This window comes from Monodon monoceros, unplaced genomic scaffold (assembly GCF_005190385.1).
Source record: "Monodon monoceros isolate NGI ecotype Baffin Bay Population unplaced genomic scaffold, NGI_Narwhal_1 Super_Scaffold_2, whole genome shotgun sequence".
Lineage (NCBI taxonomy): Eukaryota > Metazoa > Chordata > Mammalia > Artiodactyla > Monodontidae > Monodon > Monodon monoceros.
Window position 1 is genome coordinate 49,841,371 of NW_021703776.1, and position 18,657 is coordinate 49,860,027.

Consider the following 18,657-nt stretch of genomic DNA (forward strand, 5'->3'; position numbering starts at 1 on the left):
AAAAAAAAAAAAAAAAAAAAAAAAGGGTGAAGAGTGTGTGTGTGTGTGTGTGTGTGTGTGTGTGTGTAGAAAGCAAACTACACCATATGTAAAACCACCTTAGATTTAATGAAATGAACATGTTATGATTACCGTGGAGTTAAAAGACCCGAGAGGAAGTGATTACACTAAGTCCCCTACATACGAACCTTCAAGTTGCGAACTTTCAAAGATGCGATTGTGCGCCGTATGCCAGCTGCTGTACTGTACTACTGTACTTTTCAAGGTACTGTACTGTAAGATTAAAAGTGTTTATTTTTTGTGTTTGTTTTTTATTTATTATTTGTGTGAAAAGTATTATAAACCTATTACAGTACAGTACTATATAGTGGATTGTGTTAGTTGGGTACCTAGGCTAATTTTGTTGGACTTACGGACAAATTGGACTAACGAATACACCCTTGGAACAGAAGTTGTTCATATGTAGGGGACTTACTGTATTGCTGCTCATTTAGCAAAACCTTAAAATGGGTTAATTAATGTGTGTATTATTTAGCTCATTTATGTGAATAATATAAAAATGATTCATAATTGAATTTTGAAATAAACTGAATGTACAACTTACATTCAAGGTCATTTTAATAAAATAAATAAAAATTTTTGAACTCCCAATGGGCAAGTAGAAGTCTAAATGACTTAATTATATATGTATTATGTTATTTTTCTCCTATTGTATGGGAATGATTTATTCCAAGAAAAAAGTAAATTTAAATACATAAGCTTACTGTACCACCAAAAGTGTGATTTTAGCTGTTCCCAATAGAAATCTTTAAAAAATGTGTGCTTTCTCGCATTATATAGGGAGTATATTGAATGTAACTTAAAATTCTTTGGATTCTGTGAATCCAGTTTTTATATTGGACTGCAGTAATTGTTGCCTTCAGAGACAATTGTCATACTCATAGCAGGAAGCAACATCTGCCTACAGGGCAGTAAGACCTCTGTGTAGGTCACCACATTCTGGGTCTGGTCTTCAGCTTCTATAAAAGGTCCAGAACCTGGTTTTATTTAATATACCTAAAGTTCATGGGACATATTTCCTATTCTACAAGAAGCTGATGCATGAACTAGAACTCCAACTGAATAAATACAAGTGAGATATAATTATGGTACCAAGAACCCCAGAATATTTGCTAAACTTCTCTTTTTTGGCAATCTAATTAGAAAGCCAAATGATAACTGGAAGTTCGTTTGGTGAACATGGAATTAAAGAACAGGATATTGATTGGGTAATTGTTAGGACTTTTAAAGTGTCACCCAGATGTGCTTGCCTGATGCATCTGTCTCTAATGTTTGGATATACAAGTTGGTGGTTACAGTTTTCTTTTATGTATGGTCAAGACCAGTTTTTTTCTGACCTTTGAGTTTCTCACTTTTCAGTTTTTTTCCCACTTTTGACCTGGGGAATAATCCATTCTTCAGCCTTTGGACTGCTATTCCTTGGAAAGCACCTTATTATTGTCCCCATATATAATAATATAATTATTATTATACTGTGATCTGGAACTCAGATAACCACATTCATTTTTTTTTTTTAACCACATTCATTTTTATCTTCATTTTATCTTTTCAAGATTAAGGGCTCATGAGTATGAGTGAGGTTTTAGGTACCTTTGTGGCATCTATTTTGGCTGTCCAGAGAGCTGGGGTGCCTCCCATCATTTGGTTTCTTGCCTCTCTTTGTTGTAGCCACATATTTATAGGCTTTTTTTGACGGTATGAATAGGATCTTGTTGGTTCCTGAGTTAAGTTTTTATTCTCATTTCCTTCACAGTACTTTTATATCTCTAAGAAAACAGAACATTGTAAAAGAATTTTTGGCAAAAGTAATGGGAATGATCTTTTCCCCTCTAGATTTGTTTGAAGCTCTTTCTGAGCTCATAATTTTAACAGCTAGCCATTGTTTACATGGAAAGGAAATCAGAAGTCAACTCAATGAGAAGGTGGCACAACTGTATGCAGATTTGGATGGAGGTTTTAGCCACGCAGCCTGGCTCTTGCCAGGCTGGCTCCCTTTGCCTAGTTTCAGGTATGGATAAAGAAACAATACTTGGTCATTTCACTTTGTTTAATTACTGTAGTGTTGGTTGGCTTTGTATTGACAAAGATAAAAATTAAATATAAAACAAACAAATTGGGGGAGATTATAAGCCTCCATTCTTCTGTAAGCATTTGATATTTCTTTACACAGTGAGCTTATTTAAGGTAAGTTTCAGTTAATTAGAAAGGTAATTTGTTGTCTGTCCCGATATTTTAAAACCTACTTATCTCACATATTCCTTGTACTCAGGAGGGTTTCTCAACTCTACCTAAAAGTGATACAGCCCTTCTAAGCACTTGTTTGAAAGTATTTGACTAATTTGTAGTATATTGTGAAGTTTGTTTTGAAGTATTAGTACCTTTCTTTAATTTTCTGTCTCCTTGACAGCTCTATTATCATCTCCTTAAGAGCAAGGATCATCTGTGATACAGAGAAACATTGCTCATAGGACTTGACAAGTAGCTTAGTGTCTTGCATATTAGTAGTCTCTCTGTGCCTTTGTTGATTCATTTCTGTTCAGGTGAAAAATGGGGATTTATTCTAATGCTAAATCCTGCAGAAGAAACAGAGTGACTCTGTCTGCTTCAAGAATTAATTTGGTTAAAATTGGAATTTCATGTTAATGTAAAAGAGTATTCTGCTTTTTATTAAACTGGAAAATGGTTATAACGGAATAATCATTTGAGTCTTATTTTAGACTTTTAGTTAGAACACAGGTAGTGTGTAAAGAATCAGGGATATGTATGTTAAAACACATTTCCTGCCCTTAAGGACCTTAGAAATCCCTAACAATTTAAGATCTTCATGGCTTCTTTTTTTTCTCTTGGTTCTGAGCTTTGTCAGTTTGATACCTGAAAGTATTACCTTATTTTTTAAAGTCATTTTCATGTTTGAATTACAGACGCAGGGACAGAGCTCATCGAGAGATCAAGAATATTTTCTATAAGGCAATCCAGAAACGCAGAGAATCAGGAGAAAAAATTGATGACATTCTCCAAACTTTACTAGATTCTACTTACAAGTAAGAGCTCTTCAGATCACATATTAAACAGAAGCAGGAAATTTTTTACACATTAAAACATAGTTAAATAATATGTACATTTAAAAAGTAATAATGCTGGCAAAATTAGTAGCTATGACCTTTGAACTTTTTAAATGGATGAAACATAAATTACTGGGATCCTGTGCCTTACTGGAATCCCAGTACTGTGCATGGTGAAAAGTTTGCTAGTAAACCTCAATGAAGTCTTTTGTAACCAGTATCATATTTTCTATTGGTCTCTTTTCCCTAAAGGAAAAAAAAAAAAAATCTGACTTGTGATGGGCAAATGCAAGAGAAAAATTAGTTCATTTTGACCCTTTATATAAAGGTTGAGACATGAAATGTGTCTGCCAAATGTTAAATTTGTGTATGCGGTCCATTCTTTAGGGATGGGCATCCTTTGACAGATGATGAAGTAGCAGGCATGCTTATTGGATTGCTCTTGGCGGGGCAGCATACATCCTCAACTACCAGCGCCTGGATGGGTTTCTTTTTGGCCAGAGACAAAACACTTCAAGAAAAATGTTACTTAGAACAGAAAACAGTCTGTGGAGAGAATCTGCCTCCCTTAACTTATGACCAGGTTTGTTGGATTTTCAGTTTCATTGCTGCCTATGACACTGAGTATGTGTGGCTAATTTTTAAAGGGGACAATTTGGGATTTTCTATATACTATAGATTAAATTGATTAGATTCTTTATTTTTAGAAAATTCCCCATAGCCTTCCCTGAAATGTCCTAATGCTGGATCCACTTTCCTAGTATTCTTTTGAGGATTTTTGCATCTATATTCATAAAGGATAGTGGTCTGTAGTTTTATTGTTATGTCTTTGACAGGTTTTGGTATCAGAGTATTACTGGTCTCAGAGAACGCGTTTGGAAGCATTTTCTCCTCTTTTACTTTTTGGAAGACTTTGTGAAGGATTGGTGTTATTTCTTTCTTACGTGTCTGGTAGAATTCACCAGTGAAGCCATCTATGTCTGTGCTTTCTTTGTGGGAAGGTTTTTGATTACCAATTCAATGTCTTTGCTTGTTACAGGTCTATTCATATGTTCTGTTTCTTTTTAAGTCAGTTTTGGCAGTTTGTGTCTTTCTAGGAATTTGTCTATTTCATCTAGGTTGCCTAATTTGTTAGCATACAATTGTTAAAGTATTCTCTTAGCATCCTTTTTATTTCTATTAGGTCAATAGTGATGTCTCTTCTTTCATTCCTGATTTTAGTAACTTTTAAAGTGATAGCTTAATTGATACATAATTCAGATAGTATAAAATCTACCCACTTAAAGTATACAATTCACTGGTTTTTAAAATATATTCAGAATTGTGAAACCATCATCACAATTTCATTTTAGAGTATTTACATCACTTCCAAAAGAGAGCCGGTACCCATTAGCAGTCATGCTTCATTTCCCCTGCCCCTGGCACCCACTAATCTTCTTTTTGTCTCTATGGATTTGCCTATTCTGGACATTTCATATGAATGAAATCATACAATATGTGGTCTTTTGTGACTGGCTTCTTTCACTTAGCATGTTTTCAAGGTTAATCCATGTTGTAGCATGTATCAGTACTTCAATCTGTTTTATTGCCAAGTAATATTCCATCGTATGGCTGTACCACATTTATTTATCTCTTCATCAGTTGATCGACATTTGGGTTGTTTCCACCCTCTGGCTACTGTGAATAACACTGCTCTAAACATTTGTGTATAGGTTTCGAAAAAGCTGACATTGATGATTTTTGCTAATGTTTTCATTTTTTAGATGAGTGAATTTTTGAAGGTCCTTACCATGCCATTCTTCGGAGTGATCTGTTATCTCGCCTTCTTTTTCTTTACTGACCATGGACAAAAATAAGACAAGATATTCCCAGTTACCCTGAACTTGTTTGTCCTGTTGAAGTATGTTAAGTATTTGTAAAACTCGGGAAATTTTTTCTCTTTTTAGCTCAAGGACCTAAATTTTCTTGATCGCTGCATAAAAGAAACATTAAGACTTCGACCTCCTATAATGACCATGATGAGAATGGCCAAAACTCCTCAGGTGAGTCTCCTGGCTAGATCTTTTCCTCTGTGCCCCCAGTTGTTATTTATCAAGAAGAAATATCATAATATCAAAGAGAATTTTTTAAATTAAAAAAGTAGAATAATCACTTCTACATAATTTTCAGTTTTACATATTTTAAATGTATAAATATTTTTACATAATTGCAGACAGTATACATGCTCATCTGTTCTCCCTACATTTTAATTTAACAATTAGGGTTTTTTAAAATGGAAGTATACTTTTTTCTTGGTTTTTAAAATAACATGTGTTGTTGTAAAAAATTGTAACAGTGTGGAAGTGTGTAAATTGGATTGTGAAAGGTTCCTTGAAATCCCACCCCTACCCCCAAGGCATTATCACTTTTTAAAATTTGTGTATATACTTCCAGCCCAATGTGTGTTATTTGGAAATCATCTTGAGTTAAAATAATTTTTAACTGGCCTATCATGTAGCCAGTTTAAAAATATATGTGTATTTCATGTATATTAATGCTTTGTTACACAATGGTCTGATTGTTAGAATATTTTAAAATTATCTAGTGAAATGTGTTGCTTTCATTTGTAGACTGTGGCAGGGTATACCATTCCTCCAGGACATCAGGTGTGTGTTTCTCCCACTGTCAATCAAAGACTTAAAGACTCATGGGTAGAACGTCTGGACTTTAATCCTGATCGCTACTTACAGGACAATCCAGCATCAGGAGAGAAGTTTGCTTATGTGCCATTTGGAGCTGGTAAGATGATTACATTTGGCACTTGAAATGTCTGTTCTGATAACATATTTGTGCCTGTCAGAATAATCCATGTGAAGTTTATTTACGAATATCTTTCCCTTTCCTCATAGGGACATTCCTGCAAACATCTGTAGGAGTGTAATCTTTGCAGGTTGGAAAAAATATTTCATTTGTACTAAAGGAAATAGTTCTGTGAATCCTTACAATGTTCTATTACCTTCTAACCTATCTAGTTTTATCAGTTCTAATCTTTATAGTCCACCCTGTTTTCCCTTATCATAGTATTTAAAGCTCCTTGTGAATTCTGTTTTAAAGAACTATTGGAGTTAGCACACCATTTGGGCAATTATTTCAGGCTAAATATGATGAGACAATCAGCATTTCAGAAAAGAGCAATGGCATGGAAGCTTTTCTGGATTGTTAGTGAACTTTTTGGTTCTCTGCCCTATATATCCTGATGATAAGATGGTCTTTAAATTTGGGCAGGTTGTGCATAGGTATGCAAACCTCTGCATTTCAGTTAAGATCCTAAAATGACACAGACAGACTCTCGTTCCTCCAATAATTTCTCCATTCACTGGTACTTTGTACAGATTAAACTATATTCTATGAATTATTTGTTTTTTCCAAAGAGATCATTTAAGTGACATGACATTTTTGTCATTGGTCACACCTTTTCCATACATAAACGAAAGTATAAAGTCCTTTGGGAACTTCAGATCTTAATAACTATTTAGTAAAGAAATTCAATAATGGTATATGATATAAATATCAATAAAAGAGTCATAGATTGTTCAAGTAGTTGGAAGGGGCATTAGTTCTCCAGCCCAAATTCTGCCCCATTTCTAAACTGACAATTATCTGGCTTTTATCTGGGGTTAGTGCACTCCCCATTGGTTAACAGCTTAGTCCCACAAGACTGTCCCTCACCACTTTAGATGCCAATTACAAGTCCAGGTTGGCACCTGTTTTTCTGACCAACTGGCTGTAAATTCGAGGTTCTCTAGATCCCCTCCTTGGGGTTCCATAATTTGTTAGAATGGCTCACAGAACTTAGAAAACTTTATTTACTAGACTACGGGTTTACTATAAAAGTATATAACTCAGGAATAGTGTGATTGAAGAGAAGCATAGAGCAAAGTAGAAGGAAGGGGTACACAGCTGCCAAGCCCTCTGTGGGTATGCCACCCTTCCAGCACCTCCACATGTTTACTATCCTCGAAGCTCTCTGAACACTGTCCCCTGTCCTGTCCCTTCCCTGTACTTCTGTAGGGATTTTGTGGAGGCTTCATTACATAGGCACGATTGATTAAATCGCTGGTCATTGGTGATTAATTCAACCTCCAGACCCTCTCTCTCCTGGAAGCTGGGGGGTATTGCTGAAAGTTCCAACCCTCTAATCACATGGTTGGTTCCCCTGGCAGTCACCTCATTAGCAAACTCAACTGTGGTTGAAAGGGGCTTGTTACGAATAACAAAAGGCTCTTTTCCTCTTTGACCTTTATTGCTCTTTTCACTTAAGAAATTCCACAGGTTTGAGGAGCTCTGTGCCAAGATGGAAGACTAAATACGTATTTCTTATTGCAATCCACATTATCACAGTTGCCATACCTTAGTATTAAAGTCAGATTTGAAGTCAGTTTTAAGTCCTGCAACTTGGTTCATCTTGTTAAGGATCGCTTTGGATATCTTCGTCCTTTGCATTTCTGTATGCATTTTATAATCAGCTTGTCAGTTTTTACACGTATATGACATTTTAAATTTTGATGTGTTGCTATTTTTGGTTTATTAAATTTCTTTTTCTTCCATTATCATTTGTAATGACATTTAAAGTTTTGATTGGAAGGTTCATATTAACTTTTGACTATGGCTCTCTTGGGACAGAAGTTAAGAATATTCTAGTATATTTCCAAACTAGATTATCATCGTATGTTTCAAACCTTACTTATTTTTAACCTAGATAGATGTTAGGTTTCAAATAAACAATTGGAAAAATGATTGTATAATTACCCATGTGCTGTTTCCCCTAATAACAGACATTAAAAATCTCTTGGGATTTTTATTAGTTATTTACATTCTTTTGAAAAGACTATGTCATCTTTTTACTATATATCTGTATATCTGCTATTCACCTTAACTGTGGATAAACAAATTTTATCATTCCAGGCTCAAAGACATGAGAAAGAATTTCAGCCGACTGTTATGGAAATGTTTTCTCTTACAGGGCGTCATCGTTGTATTGGGGAGAATTTTGCTTATGTTCAAATCAAGACAATTTGGTCCACTATGCTTCGTTTATATGAATTTGAACTCATTGATGGATATTTTCCCACTGTAAATTATACAACAATGATTCACACCCCTGAAAACCCAGTTATCCAATACAAACGAAGATCAAAATGAAAAAGGCAGCAAGGAACTAAAATGTGAAACATCACTGTAAACTGCAAAAGCATTGAAGAGAATGAAGTTTACGAAACAACTCCCAGTGTACTTTTTTTTGAGTGTGTAATTTTAAAAGACAGCCAACTTAACTTACGGTTTTTATATTTTAACTGAATGGTTCCATCAAATCCAATGGCATTTCAGAAATTTCCCAATAGTCTTATGATGGATAAAGGAAAACTATAAGTTTCTATATAGTTGGTTTCCTTTCCTTTAAGGAAATCAGGCTCATTAGTTTGGGGGGGATCTTTGGTAATTGGCAGATTCTAAGTAACACAATTTCCAGGTATTAATTTTAAGAGCATACATAGCTCTTGGCAAGTAAGTTCAGAGTGTTCAACTCTTGTGCTAGATCTGCAAGTATAAAAGCCCAGTGAAATACTTGGAAGCCTTAGATTTGTTGGGCAATGTATGTATGTATGTATGTGTAAGGATGGGTGGGTAGGGAATAAACTCCCCTTTAAAGCCTTGGATAAAAGAGAATCCTATTGTTTTGGTATGATGATATTTAGCAATGATGGAGCTATATTGTAGGAAAATATATTTGAAATAACTGGAAGCACTGTCTGTAGGAAATTGAGATCTATGACAATGACTAATTCTTTTTCCTAAAAAATAATTAATATGAAAGACTGCTTGTGTAACTTGATCTCATTACTAAATATTACATATTTATCTGTTTGATTAATTTGTATCTGGTTCCACATAGTTGCATCTGTGTGGAATTCCAAAATAAAGTCCTTGAGGGATAAGTTTTGTTCTCTTTGGCTCAAGGTGGTTCCTGCTTCCTCTCCAGAATCTAATTAAGGATGTTTGTTACTAGTTCTGTTAGTTTAGGTTAACAGGCTTTTTATTTTTTCTTTTTAAATACAAAATCTGAGATCAGGGAATCTGGCTTTAAGATAAGTGTAATACGAAGCAGGGGTCTTGGGAGTGTATCAATCACTGGTCAAATTCTGTGAAGCCTGAGTTCAAGAATCAACTCAAATTATAACTGGAGATGTAACTATATGATACCTGTAACTTAACCACGTACTTTGTTATTACTAGATGAGGTAAACATACTTTCCCCTATGTGTATTACAGTTCTGTTTAAAAGGCTGGAGGACTCACATTAAACTCTATTTGTGAAGCTAAAATCTGTATTGTTGAGTTTTTCACATTAAAATTATCTTTGAGAGTACAGTTTGCATTCACAAATGGTAAAGTGTGTGGTTCAATGAGTGGAATTTAGGAATCTAGGAACTTGGATGGGAAAAAAGTTCCATCTTTATTTGTACTTATTTCAAACTGTAATTTAATATTTTCTTTATTTATGAATTTAGTCAACAAACCACACTAGTATTAGCAGTACTCATGATTTTGCAAACAGAAATCACAGATACTTTTCATATCCCATTATAGATGTTGCAGATGTCTTGAAATATCTTTAACTTTTATCACTACTTTGACATTACGGTATTATAGTTATTAGATCTGCTAGATCTTATTTCTTTACTCATCACAAAAATTTCTTTAAAGTTTGACTATTTCTATATACTTGGTTTCCTTTGCAATCCTGTATATTTTATGGCTTTAAAAGCATTATTCTGAGAAGGGATCCATAGTTTCACAAGATTGCTAGAGAGGTTCATGGCACACAAAAAAGTTAAAACTCTGGAAAGGCTGGTCCATGTTTAGTGAATAGTTTTAAGAAGACTTAAAAAGATTTAGTTTTTAACCACAGACCAATTATTGAGAAGCATTAACAAGTTTGACTGCAGAGGCCTAATGTCATAAGGACGGTGATGGTCAAATGATGGGAGTGAAATAATAAGATTGATCAGAGCACTTGTTTATCTGCTCTTTTCTCCATTCTCTCTTAAGAGTAGAATTGCCTTGAATGGAAAGCTATGTTTAGCTAAAAAAGGTTTTACCCACAACCTCCCCTCTTCAACTGTTTTAGAATACATTTGTAACTTCTAGAACTCCTTATTGGAACCCAGCTGCTAATATGGAAAATTTAGGTAATTTGAAATTTCAAAGAGTGTAGATTGCCTGTTTGTGTTGGTGTAAATCACAGAATATCTAATGGTAAGATAAAATCCTCTGGAAATAAATATCAAATACTGATGGCCATGTTATCAGGAGGACTCTAGTTAAGAAATAACATTGAGATCCATATTATCTCTGTGAAAGCATCTCACTCTGAATTTGGATTGGACAGCAGGAATACTGCTTAATTCTGCTGCATTGTGGTTAATAAAATTTAAGATTCTGTATTATCTTAGTGGGCATGGCTTTGTGAGGACACACCTTTGGATATAAGTAACCTTAAACATAATAGGGCAAATATGGATTTATCATGAAAATACTCATTTGGCTTCTAAAAAACACTATATGTAGACTTAAAGTTGATAAAAAAAGGCGCATGGAAAAACTCTTTCTCCGTGTAGGGAAAGAAAAATCCCAATAGTAGCTAATTCTAAAATTAGGACAACTTTCTGAATCTCTAAATGCTACATACTTGAGATATATAATAAGGTGATACATACTACTGTAGGCTGAATGTCTGTATCTCCCCAGATTCGTATGTTGAAACCTAATCCCCAATTTGTTGGTATTTGTTAGTGGGGCCTTTGGGAGGTGATTAGGTCATGGCGGCAGAGCTTTCACGAATGGGATTAGTGCCCTTATAAAAGAGACCTTGGAGAGCCCCCTTGCCCCTCTGCCACGTGAGGACACAGTGAGAAGATGGCAGTCTACAAAATCAGGAAATGGGCTCTCACCAGACACCAAATTTGCTGGCGCTTTGATCTTGGACTTGCTAGCCTCCAGAACTAGAAATAAAGAGAACAGAAATAAATTTCTATTGTTTTTATAAGCCACCCAGGCTATGGTATTTTGTTATAGCAGCCCGAACGTACTAAGACATGCACCAAGAACTATGGCTCGTTAAAAGTGAAGAAGGTTCAAATACAGTGTAGTTAAAATGGTGAAGTCATTTTTATTTCAGTACTTGACAAAATATCCCATAAAATTCAAAACTTCTACCATTATACAAAAATAAGTCTCTACAAGTGATATTATCTGTCTTCATCACCAGTAGCAAATATATTAGGCAGAAACATATAACTTCAGTAGCCTTATAAGAAAAGTGCAGGACACCTCAAGCTACACATTCAACAGTAACATAATGCCAAAAGTTTAATCTTTTCACCCATTTGATAAATACACAAGGTTTATAATTTAATCATTTAAATTAGCATTCCACAAATATACATGTAATTTAATGATTATTGTGCATGAATACATACACAATGCTTATATGTACAAATTCCAGTTTGTTTTCATGTGCTGGCAAGGGATTTGTATACAATCATAAGCTGTGTTCAGATTGGTCCCATTGAATATCCACAATACAAAAGCACAAAAGAACCACTGATTTACAAAAGGGAATTTGTTTAAAATCACTTCGATTCATGATGTTTCAAAGGATTATCTTCTCATGCCAGCATGAAACTGAGTTGAACCTATAAGACAGGAACAGGATAATTCAATGATTTCAAATTAGATTGTGACTTATATCAGACTAGTTCATGATGGGCAGAAGATTATTATCCATCATTTTTTTTAAAATGCTTTGTTTTCCTCTAAAAAAGTCTTATTCAGACCTGAACTGATTTTTTTAAAAGGGATTTTTAATATATATTTAAAAGCCATTGTGGCTGGCTCCATAGCATGCTAAGTGAGATTAATTTTAAGATTCTCTGTAAAGTGCCCTGCAGGTTCAATGTTCTATATACCTCTTGAAATATCTTTTGGTCTTCAAAATCTGGGTCTTGTGAAATTTAGATGCTCAAACCAACAAAGCCCAGCTATGATAATAAAAGTTTTCTACAAGTTTCTTGGGTTAGGTGATTTCTTGTATGAAGAGATAAACTACACTTAAATAACTGGTTATTAGTCCTATCTATTTTGTGGGAATAGTAGGAGAAAAGGGTCTCTAATAATAGTAACATATATATATATATATATATATATATATATATATATATATATATATAGACTTAAAGCTCATTAAATTAAAATGATTCAAAATCTTTGAATCGGAGTGAACTGAAGAGAGACGGGAAAAGAGGTTTTTCTCACAATAAACAAGGAAGGGAATCCACTTCTACTAATAATGAAATTTTTCTGCGTGTGTTTTTGAGCAGAGAAAAATAAAACGTCACTCTTACAGTCTTTTGAATGGGATGGGTTCCTTGGATCATACGTAAGAGTACAAGGTCCTAGTAGAGATAATGGCTGCAGTAAGTGCTTAAAGTACTTGCGTCCTCCTCTCATCTCGCTATCCCTTATTTGCATGCCTCACGATGTATTACTTAGGAACAAGTTCTCTAGCAGACTGTGTAAGCTTCAGAGTACTTTGCACATTGGTGCTCGTCGTGCATTTCCCCTAATCAATCTTTTCAATGAGATGAGCAGGAATTTTTGGGGGCTGAGAATGGGATCCAGGGTGATAAATCATGTTTTGTCTTAAATTCCTAAAGTCTAGCCTGGTAACTCAGGCACTGAACTGTAAGATTTGATTATCCTAATGAGGAAGGTCAAGGAATTTCAGAAAGAGAAAGCGTTCCGGGTCTATCAAGCACTATGGTGCTGCCAATACTTGGTTAACCTGAGGGTACCTGACTGTACAGTTCCAAGTCGTCTCTGCAGTGCCTCTAGCCGAGTGATATAATCTGTCAGGGCTCTGTCAGGATCATAATTCTGAAGCTGAGAACATGCTAAGGAACCAGGATTTAAATCAGCTGGAGGACCTGGGTACCTATGAGATTAAAAATACAAACATGAATCCCAATTATCCAGAAACAATACAAGTAACTCAGCCTACCACCACCCTGCCCTCAAAAGGTAGACCACTTGTACACTGCTCAATCTATATAGCCCATACTACTGAGTCTGAATCATGTGGAAAGGAAAAAACTCTTCGATAAATTCAAAGCAGCTACTAAGTCATCAAAAGAATGTACATCCAGTACACTGCCTGTCACAGAGGCCATCAATAAAGGCTGCATACATATAAATGCATCTTGCCCTGCAAACTTTAGAGGTGTTTTCATAATTCCAGACTCTCAATTTTAGTTAATACCTTTCTCAATGTCTAGCCACAGCATACATACTAAATAACACTTGATCAGCTCTGTTTCCTATACCCTTGGAAACCAGTTACAAATTCAAAAACTGTTTTTGATTCTGAGCTTTAGATTATGTAACTAATACATAACTAAAGACACATTTAGCTATTTCAATGCAAAGAAGTCAAAGCCCTAACACTGTCCTTCATTCTCTGTTAAGTATTAGTATATTAGTATAGATTTCATCAAATTCTTACCTATTTTGAAATGGTAAAGGAGACCTTGGATAGTCCAGATCTGATCTTGAGCGATACGTACTCTGTCTTGGTTCTCCATATAGCTCCAGCCCACCAGAAGAATGATAAAATGGGTCAGTCTTTTCGGCACCTAAAGTAATCCAAAATGTACCTTGTAAAGAAAAAAAATACCAAGCCCTTGAAAAATTTCTACAAAATGGATAAGGGTTCAAAAGACTTACTATACTGTACTACACTACTATCTCCTATGTATAGTCACTTTCAATTATTCTTGCTACAGGAGAGAAACAATAGTACAGCTTGTTTCATTTACCTTTGGATATTAGTATTTCTGATAATCTGGAACTACACCTCTAAGAAAATAAACTATTTTATTTTTTAAAGACCGCTTCTTAGTTTTAACTAGAGGTGAAGTGAGGGGTGTCTGTGTGTGGTTTGACAGAAAAGGCAATGTGGATAAAAAATATTAGATGAATACAGCCAAGTCCTTTTATCACTCTAGTATACTGGCTTTTACTGGAAAAAACTTGAAACCAAGATATGCTAACTTACAACACAGAATTCATTATGGTACAAATTTCAGCTGTTTCAGTATAAGGAGGCGGAGGCGTATTTCAAAAACATTTTGCTTTAGAGTACCACATATATTTTCCTCTTTCTCTGTGTAAAACATGTAACAGTGGTTTACTACCAATACATATAGATATGCTGTGTGTCTATAATTCTGTGTGCTCCCCAGCTTTTGACCTCATCCTTTTGCCTGAAATGTTGAAGCCCTAATGTTTCAGTGTGGAGAGAAGGAATTTTAACTGTTATATCACCTACTGGTAAACAGAAACCTGTTTGAATATTGCTAAATTGTGATAATTTCAAATCAAAACTTTCATAGAGTAACAGCAATCCTATCTTGAACCAGAGCCTTAAACACAGTTGTGCAAAGAGTGGGCTCTGGAGCCAGACTGTCAGGGTTTGCTGCTGACTCTACCACTTCCTACTGGGTAATTTGGGACAAATGACAAATGCTTTCCATGCCTCAGTTTTTCGTCTGTAAAGTAAAAAGAATAGTAACTGTATTTACATCATAGGATTATGAGAATACATGGAAAAAAGCAGGGCCTAGTGTGAACTAAGTGCTCCATAAATATCAGCTTTTATTACTCTTTAGAACAGCAAGGTCCCCAGCTTTGTTAGTTATAAGGGCTTTGTCTTTGGACAACATGGGTCCCAGAACACATTATTTGGAAGGTATTACACGTGCAGTAATTTTACAGCATCATCAACATAAGAAAAAATTCTATTTTGACTTCACCTGGATTCAATCCAAAGCCATCCCTGTTAATATTGATGGAACCAGAACTTGTGACTCGATGCCACCGTCGAACCAAAAATTTCATTCTAAAAAAGATCCCAAGAAAGAATTTCACAGAACATCTACAGTGTAAAGAGTATAAACATACACTTACAACAAAAATCAAGTCATACGTTTAAATATGAATGCAGAACAAATTTCTATATAATCACATGACTGCCTCATCTAAGATTATGCAAATGTCCCCTGGTTTGTGGCAAAATTGACTGGAACAGAAGAACAGGGCTTCCCATGAGGCACCAGAGGTCTCTTCTTTTGCCAGTACCAGGTTCTGGCTTTAGAGGTACATGGGACATAAAGAGATGAAGAGCAGGGCTTCCCTGGTGGCGCAGTGGTTGAGGGTCCGCCTGCCGATGCAGGGGACGTGGGTTCGTGCCCCGGTCCGGGAAGATCCCATATGCCACGGAGCAGCTGGGCCCGTGAGCCATGGCCGCTGAGCCTGCGCATCCAGAGCCTGTGCTCCGCAACGGGAGAGGCCGCAGCAGTGAGAGGCCCGCGTACCGCCAAAAAATAAAATAAAATAAAATAACAGATGAAGAGCAAAAGCAGAAAAGCTTAATTGGATGGGCAAAGAAAGGGTGAGAAGAAATGAAAAGAAGAAGAATGGAGACTAAAGGGGAGATGAGATGGAAAGAGAACAGAAAGACCCTTAAATTGGCAGTAAGAGAGAGCAGGGAAAACTGGAAAAGGAGTGAGGCCATGTAATCAGGGATGAAAAGCAGTGATGGCTTCAAAAGGAACAGGGGAGGCTGTGTCACAGCCCAGCTGTAGCGAGTTGCTGCCTGCCCCGTCCTAGCCCAAAGAGCTTTCTGGAGCACCAGGTTTGACTTCTTAATTCCAACTATTTTCAAGGCTCAGTTTTAGGAGGGTCAAAATACAATAAACATATAAGGGGTCAAGAAAAAGGGGGTGAAAAAGTGAAGTCCTTCAATGGCAACTGGCTTTCATGGAGCCTTCCCAAATTCTTGAAATCGAAATTAATAGCTAACTCCTGTGATCTGTCATTGAGTGTCTCCTAAGTTATGTGCATATTGGTATGCCCCACTAGAAAGTGAGCTGCCTTCAGGAATTTAGGCAGGGATTATGTCTTTTTTCTTTTTCAGTGCATCTCCCAGCACTTAACCCTGTACAAGCTGTATAAGGTGATGAAGGGAATGAAAGGTGACAAAGGAAAAGGAAAAGATGAGGAAGGAAAGCTCTTTGCTTTCTCCAACCTTCTAATTCTTGTGCTACTGCCAAGAAAAGACAGAACCAAAAAGGACACCATTTGGCAAGGAGTCTGGGAGACACAATCCGCAGGCTGTAAGCCCCTGGCAGTATGGAGGCTGGCCTAGAAGGGCAGTGAGGAGCTGAAAGCCAGCAGATGCTACCCAGCACACAAAAACATAAATCACACCTCTTATTCTGCCTTCGTGGTCTTTTGAGGTACTTGTAAATAACCTCAATATAACGGAATTGGGTAATACTTAAAAAAAAAATTTCCTTTGAGACTGTCTGGCTCCTACAGAAGTAAAAGGGAGAAGAAGCATGGAGAAGGTATCTAGGTGTCTGGGTATAACCAGAGTTCCTAGCTTGGAACTACCAGAGAAGGAGTGACAAAAGCAACAGCACAGTCCAATGCAGAGTCAGGCCAGGGCTTTCTGTAGCTGGGCTGTGAGAGTGGGTTATTTTAGTAATGAAGAAAATGAATGTATGTCAGCCTAAGTAACTTTTCAAAAAACATTTTTCTCTCTTATGATCTCTTTTATTTATATGTCTGAACTAGTTCATGGACTTATTCAGATTTAAAAAAAAAAAAAAAGAGACTAAATAAATTAAAAAAAGAAAAGAGACAACCCAGATTGGATGTCCCAGCCGAATCACTGGCTGCCTGCCTCTGGGAGGGCCCTTCTCATAGGCTCTCTATAGTATAACATAAAGTATCCCTGACTAAAGGATGAAAACCTAGAGAGAAGTAGACATGTTTCAGTGATGGCAAGTGTCTTATACTATATGAATATGGAGCACAACGGGTAGAGAAAAGAGAACTGAAAATAACTAATCTCTTTAGAAAGTCTATTAAAATGCATTTTCTTTCAAGTATTTTACCTCGAAATTGCCATGGACACTCTGACAGCTGACCGAAACCTGGTGAAGCCCTTTGGACGGCTGGTGATCACCTCTAGATCCGTGAAGGCCGGATGTCCCCCCATTCGGGCAAGCAGAGCCAGGGTGGCATCCTCACATTCCTGGAACCCACCCAGTAACAGAAGCAGGTATTTCTTTTGATAAATGAGAGCTTTCCGAAAACTTTCTGCCCTCAGGTATTTGCCATAAATTCTCTATGTTTAAAGAAAAGAAAAACATGAAGACATTATTAAGAAGTTATTCAAACTGTTCTCTAGGGGAAGATAACCTAGACTTTATTTTTAAAAAGTGGCAGTAGTAGAATGGCAGGTACCCTATCACTGTTTTCTACTTTATCAACAAAGGTAAAAAGTAAAGTTAAACCTTTATACTTCTGCCTCCCTTTAGTGAATGGATTTTAGCTCCTATTAATCATATTCATTGCAAAAATTTTTGTCTTTGCATTATCACCTGAGTTTTTTTAATTGTATAGAGCTACTTTATTAGCATCATCACTGATCTATTTAACTTTTTCAATGTTAATGTTTTCTGTCCCTTTAAGAGTCATAAATTTATGTTCACTCCATAGCTGGAATAAATATTCCAAACATTTTCTTTCTTTCCTTGTTTTTTTTTGGATTTTATGTTAACTGATTAAGGTAGTTGTACTACAATATTCATCATTAGTCATTAGAGAGACTATTCAGAGGGCTTACCACTTACAGAGCATGATCCTCTAATACTGACAGTAGTAGAGAGCTTCTGTTGGGAGTTGAAAAGCTAACTTTCTGTTGGTCTTTTAGGGATGAGACTGTGGGAAATGGGACCATGAGCTCAAGGTGCTGCCTCTGTGACCATTAATAGAACTTAATCTTGTCCCAAACCCGGGCATGCTTCACCACAATTTTTTTGTGACCAGCTAGAGATCTGCATTCAATGACAGACTGAGTACAGAGACCTAGAGACACAGCCTGAGTGCCACCTAAAATTCTTTAGTCTGACAATTAAGGTTAGTGATAGATGAAATAAGGCAAAAGCAGAGGACCAATTCTAGTATACATTTAGATGGAGGATGTCTCCTACCTTTACAGTAGCATGCTCAGAGTCAGGGCTCAGATTTTGAAGTAAAGCTTCATTTCTTAGTTCACCTTTTAGTTTGTATACTTCAGCTTCTGCCCGTTTCAAGGATTTTTGGAGAGTCAACTTTTCTCTGTTCCAGACTTCTTTTTCTGAAGCAATGATGGCTTCAATGTTGGGGCCACCACTGAATGAAAACCTAGAAGACTGCAGAGGCCAGAGCCTACTTACATGATTTTAAAGAACAAGTTTCTGAAGAAGAATCTGAATTAAACATATTAAAGGTATCCCTATGAGGGTTATAGAATGCTCAGCTTTCCAACCTCAGACAGGGAAGTTCAAAGCCAATCTCAACTGACATTAAAGAATATCCACTAACTTTT

The 18,657-nt window shown here is 36.1% G+C and overlaps 2 protein-coding genes across 12 annotated transcripts in view; one reads left to right on the top strand and one right to left on the bottom strand.

Annotated features, from left to right (window-relative positions):
* LOC114902102 (lanosterol 14-alpha demethylase) overlaps nucleotides 1–9,078 on the top strand; it is a 17,027-nt gene extending 7,949 nt beyond the window's left edge. For both annotated transcript variants that reach the window (XM_029234483.1, XM_029234484.1), the window contains exons 5-10: nucleotides 1,894–2,068; nucleotides 2,982–3,101; nucleotides 3,510–3,705; nucleotides 5,069–5,164; nucleotides 5,732–5,900; nucleotides 8,125–9,078. In XM_029234483.1, the coding sequence (XP_029090316.1) occupies nucleotides 1,894–2,068; nucleotides 2,982–3,101; nucleotides 3,510–3,705; nucleotides 5,069–5,164; nucleotides 5,732–5,900; nucleotides 8,125–8,303 (935 nt within the window). In that variant the 3' untranslated portion in view covers nucleotides 8,304–9,078. The remainder of the gene's footprint in view (nucleotides 1–1,893; nucleotides 2,069–2,981; nucleotides 3,102–3,509; nucleotides 3,706–5,068; nucleotides 5,165–5,731; nucleotides 5,901–8,124) is intronic.
* A 2,221-nt stretch (nucleotides 9,079–11,299) lies between these two features.
* Nucleotides 11,300–18,657, bottom strand: part of AKAP9 (A-kinase anchoring protein 9) — a 149,225-nt gene continuing 141,867 nt past the window's right edge. For 8 of the 10 annotated variants that reach the window (XM_029234410.1, XM_029234411.1, XM_029234415.1 and 5 more), the window contains 6 exons: nucleotides 18,281–18,481; nucleotides 17,180–17,412; nucleotides 15,032–15,117; nucleotides 13,723–13,873; nucleotides 13,016–13,155; nucleotides 11,300–11,857 (listed from right to left, as the gene is read on the bottom strand). In XM_029234410.1, the coding sequence (XP_029090243.1) occupies nucleotides 11,823–11,857; nucleotides 13,016–13,155; nucleotides 13,723–13,873; nucleotides 15,032–15,117; nucleotides 17,180–17,412; nucleotides 18,281–18,481 (846 nt within the window). In that variant the 3' untranslated portion in view covers nucleotides 11,300–11,822. Of the gene's footprint in view, nucleotides 11,858–12,956; nucleotides 13,156–13,722; nucleotides 13,874–15,031; nucleotides 15,118–17,179; nucleotides 17,413–18,280; nucleotides 18,482–18,657 lie in introns of those variants that run through there. The other 2 variants (XM_029234408.1, XM_029234407.1) reach the window with 2 other exon arrangements.